Below are 13,857 nucleotides of genomic sequence, written 5' to 3' on the forward strand. Positions count from 1 at the left end.
GAAACTGTAATTATATAAATATATTTATAAATATTTATACAATTATATACTTATACATAAGCACTTACACAGACTTAGAAAAAAATGTAAGAACATTAATTCAAAAGGACTCACTGAAGAATAAACAGAATTGTCCATGATTTCCTTGAGGAGATACATAACTCATTCTTTTGGGAGGGTTCCTCAAAATTCAACCACTAGAAACCATAGTCTATAACTGTGTACTAGCAACACATAGCATCTGTTTTCTTCTTTTCCCCAACCCCCTAATTGCCAAGAGAGCAATCGTAAAGTAGATGAAAACCTACAGGTCTCTAAGCAGTAGCTGAGGAACTTACGTTCCTCGGATAAAAGAATCAATCTCAATCCTCAATTGACAAAAAGGTCCATTTAATATTTTCATTTTACAAGTTAAAACTTCTAGAATCACGACTACCCCTTCAGAGGATTCCATTTAAGCTCAAAATATGAACTGAGCACAGGGTGAAGTTGGTGTGTAAATGGTATTCTACAGATTCAAGATGGCCTCTTCTAAAAACACCGAAGAAAGCTTTCACCAACTCAAATTTGATTTTCGGTTTTGTTGGCAGAAAAACCCCACAATATCTGAAAATGACTAGCACCCTCTGCCACCCCCCCCTTTTTACTAAATGTTGTCTTTTGAATTGAGTTTAAAGGTCTTCCCCTTACAGAGGCTTTCAGTTCTGATACCTTTCGAAAGAAAACAGCATGCGGACTCATGTTCAGTTCAGTCACCACAGCCTTTCAGAGACTGTTCCAACCAGGGGCAAAAAATGAACCATTATTTCTAACCAAAAGAACATGGTTAGCAACTCTCAGCTGAATGGTTTTCTTTTTCCCCAGGGACATACCTAAGTATGCCTGAAACACCACAGGACAATCAATAACCATAGTGGTTACAATTACAAGCCATTGTACTACATGATTATTGACCAGCTGCCTTCCTACAGATCACTGCAGACTCGGACAATGGAGGGCTCCAAAGGAGCTAATCTGCTGTGCTGGCAAAAACAGCAAGCATCTTCCCATCCCAGTCACCACGACAGGTTCACTTAATGTCCATTCCTGGACTAGCAGGATCAATACAGAGTAATAAAGAAAACTCTCTCAGCTAGGACAATGAAAGTCACCCCATGCTATATGCTCCATATTTAACACTCATTCCGCCAGTAACACATGTCATGGAAATAGTTCTTACAGCTGGGAACATGAAAATCCTTTGAAAAAGTTTTTAGGTATGATGAGCAATAATTACAAGGGATGCTTTTTCCACAGAAACAAAAGCCTGGATATTTTCTTAAGTGATATTTCCTACATGAAGAACACAACAAAACCAAATCCACGTTAGAGAATTTCTTCTCCCTACTACACATGGGGGCTTACAAAAAAGGGAGGGTTGTTCTTACTCTGAATCTAGCCATTCCTTTGCCCAAAGAGTCTGGGGAGTAACGTTAACATCTGATCCCAAAAAAGTGCCGTGCAAAAGACCACTTACTGGGACACACAATTCCTGCTGCCAGTACTAGGAGAGGTCTTATTCTTACACTTCTATTTGGTCACCAGATTAGGTAAGAAAGTGTAGGGGGAGGGGGAAGAGTACGGAGTGGGGAGGGAGAAAACAGAAGAGAAAGAAACAAAGGGGGAGAAAGAGACTGACTACAGGAGAGATTAAGAAATAAGAGAAGGAAGGTGACTTGCTTGCCCAACTTTGGCTCTGTGGTCCTATGAGCCAAAATGCATACTTAGTGACATGGTATCTCACAGGAAAAGGGAAAAAAGGGGTAAGCTGAGAGAGGTCAAGCCATGGTGTTAATTTCTTTCCTGTACAAAGACAGTCTCTTGAGGACAAAGGCCTGCCTCTTGCAATGTAATATCATAGTCCAGATGAGATAATTTCCTTCGAGGAAAGTTGGTGAGAAGTTCAAAACGTTCATTTGGATATCCTTTAGACTGGACGTGCTTCACCAAAGCCTATACAAACAAGAGAAAGACAAAGCCATTAGATGGAAATAAAAGGAAAGAGCATATTAGTGAATTAAATATAAAACATTCTCTTTTCATCATATTAGATCAGCTATTAAGTGTAAGTTCTCTCAGATAACCAAAGCTTGCCCTGGTGGAAGGGCCACTACAAACCTTTGGACGGGGAGAGAAATCTGTACCCAATTACGTACAGCCATTAAGTGAGACTGAAATACACAGTTATTATTTGTCTCCCCAATACATACACCCAGTCACTATTTATAAAATTAAATTATTGTTCTCATTTTTAAACATTCTATCCGTTTTCCTTTCTTCCTTTTATCAAGGAAGGCAAGTCCTTCATTCTACTACACCCAAGTCCTTCATTCTACCTACACCCAGTCCTTCATTCCACTACACCCAGTCCTTCATTCCACTACACCCAGTCCTTCGTTCCACTACACCCAGTCCTTCATTCCACTACACCCAGTCCTTCATTCTACCTACATCCAGTCCTTCATTCTACCTACACCCAGTCCTTCATTCCACTACACCCAGTCCTTCATTCTACCTACACCCAGTCCTTCATTCCACTACACCCAGTCCTTCATTCTACCTACACCCAGTCCTTCATTCCACTACACCCAGTCCTTCATTCCACTACACCCAGTCCTTCATTCTACCTACATCCAGTCCTTCATTCTACCTACACCCAGTCCTTCATTCCACTACACCCAGTCCTTCATTCTACCTACACCCAGTCCTTCATTCCACTACACCCAGTCCTTCATTCTACCTACACCCAGTCCTTCATTCCACTACACCCAGTCCTTCATTCCACTACACCCAGTCCTTCATTCTACCTACACCCAGTCCTTCATTCCACTACACCCAGTCCTTCATTCCACTACACCCAGTCCTTCATTCCACTACACCCAGTCCTTCATTCCACTACACCCAGTCCTTCATTCCACTACACCCAGTCCTTCATTCCACTACACCCAGTCCTTCATTCTACCTACACCCAGTCCTTCATTCCACTACACCCAGTCCTTCATTCCACTACACCCAGTCCTTCATTCCACTACACCCAGTCCTTCATTCCACTACACCCAGTCCTTCATTCTACCTACACCCAGTCCTTCATTCCACTACACCCAGTCCTTCATTCCACTACACCCAGTCCTTCATTCTACCTACATCCAGTCCTTCATTCTACCTACACCCAGTCCTTCATTCCACTACACCCAGTCCTTCATTCTACCTACACCCAGTCCTTCATTCCACTACACCCAGTCCTTCATTCTACCTACACCCAGTCCTTCATTCCACTACACCCAGTCCTTCATTCCACTACACCCAGTCCTTCATTCCACTACACCCAGTCCTTCATTCCACTACACCCAGTCCTTCATTCCACTACACCCAGTCCTTCATTCCACTACACCCAGTCCTTCATTCTACCTACACCCAGTCCTTCATTCCACTACACCCAGTCCTTCATTCCACTACACCCAGTCCTTCATTCCACTACACCCAGTCCTTCATTCCACTACACCCAGTCCTTCATTCTACCTACACCCAGTCCTTCATTCCACTACACCCAGTCCTTCATTCCACTACACCCAGTCCTTCATTCCACTACACCCAGTCCTTCATTCTACCTACATCCAGTCCTTCATTCCACTACACCCAGTCCTTCATTCTACCTACACCCAGTCCTTCATTCCACTACACCCAGTCCTTCATTCCACTACACCCAGTCCTTCATTCCACTACACCCAGTCCTTCATTCCACTACACCCAGTCCTTCATTCCACTACACCCAGTCCTTCATTCCACTACACCCAGTCCTTCATTCTACCTATACCCAGTCCTTCATTCCACTACACCCAGTCCTTCATTCCACTACACCCAGTCCTTCATTCCACTACACCCAGTCCTTCATTCTACCTACATCCAGTCCTTCATTCCACTACACCCAGTCCTTCATTCTACCTACACCCAGTCCTTCATTCCACTACACCCAGTCCTTCATTCTACCTACACCCAGTCCTTCATTCCACTACACCCAGTCCTTCATTCTACCTACACCCAGTCCTTCATTCCACTACACCCAGTCCTTCATTCCACTACACCCAGTCCTTCATTCTACCTACACCCAGTCCTTCATTCCACTACACCCAGTCCTTCATTCCACTACACCCAGTCCTTCATTCCACTACACCCAGTCCTTCATTCCACTACACCCAGTCCTTCATTCTACCTACACCCAGTCCTTCATTCCACTACACCCAGTCCTTCATTCCACTACACCCAGTCCTTCATTCCACTACACCCAGTCCTTCATTCCACTACACCCAGTCCTTCATTCTACCTACACCCAGTCCTTCATTCCACTACACCCAGTCCTTCATTCCACTACACCCAGTCCTTCATTCCACTACACCCAGTCCTTCATTCCACTACACCCAGTCCTTCATTCCACTACACCCAGTCCTTCATTCCACTACACCCAGTCCTTCATTCTACCTACACCCAGTCCTTCATTCCACTACACCCAGTCCTTCATTCCACTACACCCAGTCCTTCATTCTACCTACATCCAGTCCTTCATTCCACTACACCCAGTCCTTCATTCCACTACACCCAGTCCTTCATTCTACCTACACCCAGTCCTTCATTCCACTACACCCAGTCCTTCATTCTACCTACACCCAGTCCTTCATTCCACTACACCCAGTCCTTCATTCCACTACACCCAGTCCTTCATTCCACTACACCCAGTCCTTCATTCCACTACACCCAGTCCTTCATTCCACTACACCCAGTCCTTCATTCCACTACACCCAGTCCTTCATTCCACTACACCCAGTCCTTCATTCTACCTACACCCAGTCCTTCATTCCACTACACCCAGTCCTTCATTCCACTACACCCAGTCCTTCATTCCACTACACCCAGTCCTTCATTCTACCTACACCCAGTCCTTCATTCCACTACACCCAGTCCTTCATTCCACTACACCCAGTCCTTCATTCCACTACACCCAGTCCTTCATTCCACTACACCCAGTCCTTCATTCCACTACACCCAGTCCTTCATTCCACTACACCCAGTCTTGCCACCTGTGCACTGAATCTCTCCTTGCCTTCTCAGAAACTGGGCCGTTCTCATCTTTTGCAGTTTTCCTCAACACCTCCCTCTCTGCTTCCCATCAAACTTCTACACTGCTTGCATTTCAGTAACACAGTCTTCAAGAATCAGCCTAATTAATCTCCAGCCAAAGCAAACGGCCAGGAATGCCTGACCCAAGGGATTCGTTCACAGGCTAAGCTAAGCGAGTCAGACTCAAGATTCTGTTTCCAGCAGTTAAAAAGCAGAGGGTGTCAGCGCATGATTGCTCACACCTGTAATCCCTGCACTCCGGGAGGCCAAGGAAGGTAGACAGCTTGAGCACAGGAGTTGGAGACCAGCTTGGGCAACACGGCAAAACCCCATCTCATCAAAAAATATGGGCCAGGCACAGTGGCTCACGCCTGTGATCCCAGCACTTTGGGACACCAAGGTGGGCGAATCACCTGAGGTCAGGAGTTCGAGACGAGTCTGGCCAACGTGGTGAAACCTCGTCTGTACTAAAAATACAAAAAAATTAGCCTGGTGTGGTGGTGGGTGCCTGTAATCCCAACTACTTGGGAGGCTGAGGCAGAACTGCTTGAACCTGGGAGGCGGAGGTTGCAGTGAGCCGAGATTACGCCCCACAGCACTCCAGCCTGGGCAGAGCCAGATCTTGTCTCCAAGAAAAGGAAGAAAAAAACAAACACAAAACAAAACAAAAACCACCGAAAGCTCATCAGCTGTGTTAGATGAAAACGGCCGCAGCATCACCATGATGAACCATGTGGGAGCTGAGGAATAAAGAAAAGCCACCAGTATGCAGAGAATGGTGTGAAGCAGGGAACCCCAAGAGAAAACCTCCAGGCCCCAGAAGAGAAACATAGAGGAAAACAGATATGGTTCTTAAACACTTTGCAGTTCCAGCTGCTAGGACCTACACCACTATTCCCTTCAAATAACCCGTCGTCCTTTTCCAGAAGTAATCATTTCAGTTGGGTTTCTATTCCATGCATGAAACAGAAAAATCTTCACTGGAACATACCTTATGTGGCTTACCTAAGTTAATCTGGGAAGAAAATAAACTAATCAGAGATAAGATTCACAACCGGGTGCTCCCACCTGTAATCCCCACACTTTGGGAGGCTAGGGCAGGAGGATGACTTGAGCTCAGGAATTCAAGACCAGCCTGGTTTACAAAGTGAGAACCCTTCTCTACAAAAAAGAATTTTTAAAAATTAGCTGGGTGTGGTGGCACACACCTGTGGTCCCAGCTACCTGGGAGGTTGAGGTGGGAGGCTCGCTTGAGCCCAGGAGGCAGAGGTTGCAGTGAGCTGAGACTGGGCCACCAAACTCCAGCCTGAGCGACAGAGCGACCCTGTCTCAAAACAACCAACCAACCACCAACAACAAAATGACTCACCACAGTTTGCAGTTATGATCACACTAAACATCTAACACCTCTTTCTTTCTTATTTTTTTTTTTTTTAATAGAGACAGGGTCTCACTTTGTTGCCCAGGCTGGTCTCAAACTCCTGAACTCAAGTGATCCTCCCACCTTGGCCTCCCAAAGTGCTGGGATTACAGGAGGGAGCCACTGCACCTGGCCTCCCACACCTATTTCAAAGAATTATCAAGCAAAACTCACTGAACTTACTCCAATGAATTAGTATCTCTGCTTCGATAAAATGCTTCCAATTAGCTATAGAGATACACCCTGTTTCCTTGTACTTCCTGTTATTGAAGGTTTGTGGGAGCCGTGTGTCAAGCGCCTCTATTGGCTCCATTTTTCAATCAGCGAGTGCTCCCCGCGTGTCTCTGTGTCACCTTTTGGTAATACTTGTGTTTCTCTTTTTCATTATTTTATCTATTACAGTATCTGTGAACATTCTCTCTGATGTTACTATTCGGTTTTTGGGCACCACAAGCCAGGCCCACACAAGACTGCAAACTTTATGCTCTGACTGCTCCACCTACTGGGAGTTTTCCCATCTCCCTCCCTCTACTCTGAGGGCCTCCTTGTTCCCTGAGACATGACAGTATTAAAATTAGGCCAATTAATAACCCCACCATTGGAGGCCTCTAAGTACCCAAGTGAAAGGAAGTGTTGTACATCCTCAAAATCAATCAATTGCTAAAAATGATTAAGCTTAGTGAGAAAGGCATGTTGAAAACTGAGACAGACACGCTAGGCCTCTTGCACCAAACAGCCAAGCTGTGAATGCAAGGAAAAGTTCTTGAAGGAAATTAAAAGTGCTACTCCAGTGAACACACAAATAACAAAGCAAAATAGGCTGGGCGCAGTGGCTCACACCAGCACTTTGGGAGGCTGAGGCAGGCGGATCACCTGAGGTCAGGAGTTGGAGACCAGCCTGGCCAACATGGTGAAACCCCACCTCTACTGAAAATACAAAAATTAGCTGGGAGTGGTGGCAGGCGCCTGTAATCCCAGTTACACGGGAGGCTGAGGCAGGCAGAATCACTTGAACTTGGGAGGCGGAGTTTGCAGTGAACTGAGATCGCACCTTTGTACTCTAGCCTAGGCGAGCTAGACTCTGTCTCAAAAAAAAAAAAAAAAAAAAAGAAAGCAAAACAGCCTTACCGCTGTACTGCTGAAAAGGAGAAAGTTTTAGTGGCCTGTGTGGAAAAATCAAACCAGTCACAACATTCCCTTAAGCCAAACCCTAATGCAAAGCAAGGTTCTAACTCTCTTCAATCCTATGAAGGCGAAGGAAGTTAAGGAAGCTACAGAAGAAAAGCTGGAAGCTAGCAGAGGTTGGTCCATGAGGCTGAAGGAAAGAAGTCATCTCCGTAACATCAAAGTGCAACAAGGTGAAGCAGCAAATGCTGATGCAGAAGGTGCAGAAACTTATCTAAAAGATGTAGTTAAGATAATTCATGAAGGTAACGACACTAAATATGTTTACGTTTGACAAAACAGTCTTCTACTGGAAGAAGACGCCATCAAGGACTTTCACAGCTAGAGAGAAGTCAGTGTCTGCACTCAAAGGTTCAAACAGGCTGACTTTCTTGTTAGGGGTCATGTAGCTGGTGACTTCCAGTTGAAGCCAATGCTCATTTAACATTCCAAAATCCCAGGTCCCTTAAAAATTATGTTAAATCTACTCTGTGTTCTAGAACTGTAAAAACAAAACCTGGAAAGATAGCACATCAATTTACAGCATGGCTTACTGAATATTTTAAGCCCATTGTTGAGACCTACTGCTCAGAAAAAGGATTCAACATATTACTGCTCATTGACAATGCACTAGTCACGTAACAGCTCTGATGAAAATGTAAATAAAAATGAATGTTGCTTCCAGTCTGCTAACCCAGCATCCATTCTGCAGCCCATGGATCAAGGAGTCATTTCAACTTTTAAATCTTATTTAAGAAATACATTTTGGCCAGGCATGGGGGCCAAATTTCAACTTTGGGAGGCTGTGGTGAGAGGATTACTTGAGTCCAGGAGTTTGAGACAAGCCCTGGCAACACAGCAAGAAACCATCTCTACAAAAAAGAAAATTAATTGAGTGTGGTGGTCTACTCAGGAGAGTGAGGCAGGAGGATCACTTGAGCCGGGGTGGGGAGTCAAGGTTACAGTGAGCTACGACCACTGCACTCCAGCATGGGCAAGAGACCCCCCCCACCTTTTTTTTTTTCCCCAAAGGCTATAGCTGCCATAAACACAGATTCCTCTGATGGATCTGGGCAAAGTAAACTGAAAATCTTCTGGAAAGGATTCACCCGTCTAAATATCATTAAGAACATTCATGAGTCATAGGAGGTCAAAATACCAACATGAACAGGACTTTGGAAGAGGTTGATTCCAACCCTCATGGATGACTTCGAGGGTTTTAGAACTCACTGGAGGAAGTCACTGCAAGTGGGTAGAAACTGCAAGAGAACTAGAATTAGAAGTGGAGGATGGCGATGAACTGCTGCAGTCTCATGAGCAAGCATTAAAGGGAGGGGAGCTGCTTCCTATGGATGAGCAAAGAAAGTGACTTCATGAGATGGAATCTACTTCTGGTGAAGATGCTTTTAACACTGTTGAAATGACAACAGAAGATTTAGAATACTGCATAAACTTGGTGGATAAAGCTGCGGCAAATTTGAGAATGACTCCAGTTTTGAAAGAAGGTCCTACTGTGGGTAAAACACTAGCAAACGGCAACACACGCCACAGAGAAACTGTTTGTCGAAGAATCGCCAGTTAATGCAGCAACTTCACTGCTTCACATTTTCAGAAACTGCCACAGCGCCCACCACCCTGTCAGTCAGTAGCCATCAATTTCAAGAGCCTCCACCAACAAAAACATGACTCACTGAAGATTCAGGTGATCGTTAGCACTTTTTAGCAAAAGATTTTTTAAATTAAGTCACGTGCATATTTTTAGATGTAAAGCTACTGTACACTTAATAGACTACAGAATAACGTAAACATAACTTTTATATGCACCAGGAAACCAAACAATTTGTGACTCGTCTTATTGCAGTGGTCGGAACTGAACCAAAGCAAGCCTGTACTTACTAGCAGTTTAGCTTGCTCTGGAAGAGTGATCTGTTCCCTTTTTCCATCTGGATACCGCAACATCAGCTGTGCTTTTGGTCCTAAAGGAAGGGTTTAAAAAAAAAACAAAAAACGGGATACAGGAGTTTAAGACAGAGTATTAGTTTAAATAAATATGTAAATAAATACAGCCATTCAGCAATTATTCAAGTGTTTTGCTGGAGTGCAGTGGTGCGATCTCAGCTCACTGCAACCTCCGCCTCCCTGGTTCAAGCCACTCTCCTGCCTCAGCCTCCCAAGTAGCTGGGACTATAGGCACATGCCACCATACCTGGCTAAGTTTTGTATTTTTAGTAGAGACAGGGTTTTGCCATGTTGGCCAGGCTGGTCTTGAACTCCTAACCTTGAACTTTTGAGATGGAGTCTCACGCTTGTTGCCCAGGCTGGAGTGCACGCCCAGCCCCAATATCCAAGTTTGAAGGAAAGTATGTCTATAATGTAACTCACCATTTACATCTATCCCCTCCACTACTCCATCTGATTTTTCAGGTGGCATCTCGAGTATCTCTGAATCTACGGCTGGCAATCCTTGGTGGTTTGTGGCTGTTCCAGTTCCAGGATCAGTTCTGACTGGGGGCTCAGTCAGCGGCCTTCTATTCTCCTCTTTTCTATGCCCCAAATCTTTATGGGGAGACTTTCTGGACTTGGCAAGATTCTCTACCTCTTCTTCTTCATCAGAGCCACAAACGGATATGAACTCCTCACTGCCAGAAAAAAGTTCAGATTCAGATTCTTCATCTGAGCGGCTATCCTGTTTTGTCTGTGTTGAATCGAAATGTGTTTCTTGTAAGGAGGCTCTGATGGCAGCTTCTAGCTGGCTGTCTTCACTTGCATCTATAAGGCTCTCCTGTGAGATGGAGTCATAAAACACAGGAAGAAAAACAAGTTAAACCAAAAAACAGGTCAAACAGCATAAGAAATATCATAGCTTGCCATTCATTATTATGTTCTGCTGACTGTATCCCTTCTACTTTAAGAGCAAGGACTGTGTCTTACATAGCCAAATTGGAATAGAGATATATACACATGTGTGTATACACACACACACAAACACACATATGTTTTTGTTGTTTTTTGTTTTATTTTGTTTTTGAGATGGAGTTTCACTCTTGTCGCCCAGGCTGGAGTGCAGTGGCGCAATCTTGGCTCACTGCAACCTCAGCCTTCCCAGGTTCAAGCGATTCTCCTGCCTCAGCCTCCTGAGTAGCTGGGATTACAAGCACCCGCCACCATGCCCAGCTAATTTTTATTTACTTATTTTTTTGTATTTTTAGTAGAGATGGGGTTTCACCACATTGGCCAGGCTGGTCTCAAACTCCCGACCTCGGCCTCCCAAAGTGCTGGGATGACAGGCGTGAGCCACCGCACCCAGCCTATATATATCTATATATTTTTTAAGAGACAGGGTCTCACTATGGTCCCCAGGCTGGTCTTGCGCTTCTGGGCTCAAGTGATCATAGGCATTTTTTTAAAATATCAAAATGAAAGCCAGGCGTGGTGGCTCATGCCTGTAATCCCAGCACTTTGGGAGGCCAAGGCGGGTGGATCAAGAGGTCAAAAGATCGAGACCATCCTGGCCAACATGGTGAAACCCCGTCTCTACTAAAAATGATTAAGCTTAGTGAGAAAGACATGTTGAAAGCTGAGACAGACACAAAGCTAGGCCTCTTGCACCAAACAGCCAAGCTGTGAATGCAAGGAAAGGTTCTTGAAGGAAATTAAAAGTGCTACTCCAGTGAACACACAAATGATAACAAAGCAGGACAGGCCGGGCGCAGTGGCTCACACCTGCACTTTGGGAGGCTTGAGGTGGGCGGATCACCTGAGGTCAGGAGTTGGAGACCAGCCTGGCCAACATGGCGAAACCCCATCTCTACTAAAAATTCAAAAATTAGCTGGCCATGGTGGTGTGCGCCTGTAGTCCCAGCTACTTAGGATGCTGAGGCAGAAGAATCAATTGAACCCGGGAGGAGGAGGCTGCCGTGAGATCGTGCCACTGCACTCCAGCCTGGTGACAGAGCAAGACTCCATCTCAAAAACAAAACAAAACAAAAATCAAAATGAACAAAATCAAGAAACGTTTATGTATTATCTGCCTAGAGAAAGACAAGAATTAAAAGTTTTAACTATAAAGTCAAAACACCACTCTTTAAAATGACTAAAACATAGAGACCAGTGTTTACTTTTTTCACCACTTTATTCTTCAACTAGTAATTCCATTAATTATAATGAAGGTTTTCATCATGATAACGAGAAATGCAAACTTCTACAGTTTTTCCCTTTTGGTAAAGTTCTAATGCCATAGATTTTACTAAACTTAATGAATCACAAAATGTTGTTGTTTGAGTGGAACTTACTCCTGACTCAAACATACTATAGAGGAAAAAAATTGTAAGATAATCTAAAGTTGAACACTGGATATCTCACGATATTACAGAATTACTGCTAATTTTTAAGGGTATAATAATGACATGGTGATAGTATTTTAAAAAATAAAAAAGCCTTTATCTTTTAAATATAAATCCCAGAGTATATATTAATGAAACAATGAATTCTGAGATTTGCTTCAAAATAATTCAGATATGGTGGGGGGAGGGGGGAGGGATTGCATTGGGATTGATACCTGATGTAAATGACGAGTTGATGGGTGCAGCGCACCAACATGGCACAGGTATACATATGTAACAAACCTGCACGTTATGCACATGTACCCTACAACTTAAAGTATAATAATAATAAATAAATTTTAAAAAAAGAAAAAAATAATAATAATAATAATAATTCAGATATGGGATATAGAGGAAAGAAGACTGGCCATCTGTTGATAATTACTGAAATAAGCTAATGAATACAAAGAGGCTCAATAAACTACTTCAACTTTGAATATGCTTAAAATTTTCCACAATAAATAGGTAAAAAAAAAAAAAATGTGGGTTGCTAATAAAAAACTAAAGAAACCACATTTTGTTTTTTACTATCAGGCAATCATGTAGCAAAAAATTAAAGGGAAAAACGTTTTGTTTTTTGTTTTTTTTTTTTGAGACAGGTTACTCTGTACCCAGGCTGAAATGCAGTGGTGCAATCTTGGCTCACTACTCCCTCCACCTGCCAGGCTCAAGCAATCCTCCCACCTCAGCCTCCCAAGTAGCTGGGACTACAGGCATAAACCACTACACCCGGCCAAAAGAAAATTTAAAAATAAACTAATTTACCGCCCCTAAAAAGCAAGCAGAGGTGTCTGTGTGACATGCAATGGCTTAGGTGGATCGTGAATTTACAGCAATGACACTGCACAGATAGCGTGTAGCTTGACTTTAAAAATTGTGGCCATGGCAGACACTATCAGGCTCCTATTGAATTTCATTCTCCTCTGATTTCCTTACTTACAGAACCCTAATTAAGTTTATAAAACATGTTCAACTAAAAAATTCATTTTACTAATTTCTCTTGTAGCTAGAAAATAGTATTGAGCAATAGCAGTACTTATCGAAAAATTATAGAATTAAATGCTTATATTAGAAGAGAGAAAGGCATCAAATCAATGACCTAAGCTTCCCCACCTTAAAAAAAAAAAGAGCATACACCCAGGAAAAGAAAATAAAATTAAGCCCAAAGAAAACATAAATTAATAAATGACCTAGAAAGCAAATACAATAGAGAAAAATAAAAAACAAAAACACCACCAAAATCCCAAAGGCAATTGTTGTTGTTGTTTTTAAGAGACAGAGTCTTACTGCTACCCAAAGACTGGAGTGCAGTGACCTCACAGGCATGATCACAGCACAGCACATTCCTGAACTCCTGGCTCAAGCAATATTCCTGCCAAGCAGATGGGACTACAGGCACATGCCACACCCCCACTGGTTCCTTGAGATCAATAAAACTACTAAGCCTCTAGCCAGACTGTCGGGGAAAAAAGGGAAGCCAAAAATTACCAAAAACAGAATTAAGAGAGGGTACAACTATAATCTCTATAGTCATTAATGGCATCACAGGGACTATAATGAACTCGTCAATATAGTAAAATGAACAAACCCCTAGAAAGATACAGCTTGCTAAAGCTTATCCAAGAAGAAACAGATAACCAAGTAGTCAGGTATCCACCAATAAGACTGAATTTGTAGTTTAAAACTTTCCACAAAAAAAACCTCTAGGCCCATGTCGCTTCACTGGTAAATATCATCAAA

General features: G+C 43.3%; 1 protein-coding gene across 2 annotated transcripts in view; it reads right to left on the minus strand.

Moving 5' to 3' along the window:
• Positions 1–373: 373 nt before the first annotated feature.
• Positions 374–13,857, minus strand: part of UBXN7 (UBX domain protein 7) — an 81,543-nt gene continuing 68,059 nt past the window's right edge. For both annotated transcript variants that reach the window (XM_077991133.1, XM_015132580.3), the window contains 3 exons: positions 10,118–10,517; positions 9,632–9,711; positions 374–1,992 (listed from right to left, as the gene is read on the minus strand). In XM_077991133.1, the coding sequence (XP_077847259.1) occupies positions 1,831–1,992; positions 9,632–9,711; positions 10,118–10,517 (642 nt within the window). In that variant the 3' untranslated portion in view covers positions 374–1,830. The remainder of the gene's footprint in view (positions 1,993–9,631; positions 9,712–10,117; positions 10,518–13,857) is intronic.

Source organism: Macaca mulatta, chromosome 2 (genome assembly GCF_049350105.2).
Source record: "Macaca mulatta isolate MMU2019108-1 chromosome 2, T2T-MMU8v2.0, whole genome shotgun sequence".
Lineage (NCBI taxonomy): Eukaryota > Metazoa > Chordata > Mammalia > Primates > Cercopithecidae > Macaca > Macaca mulatta.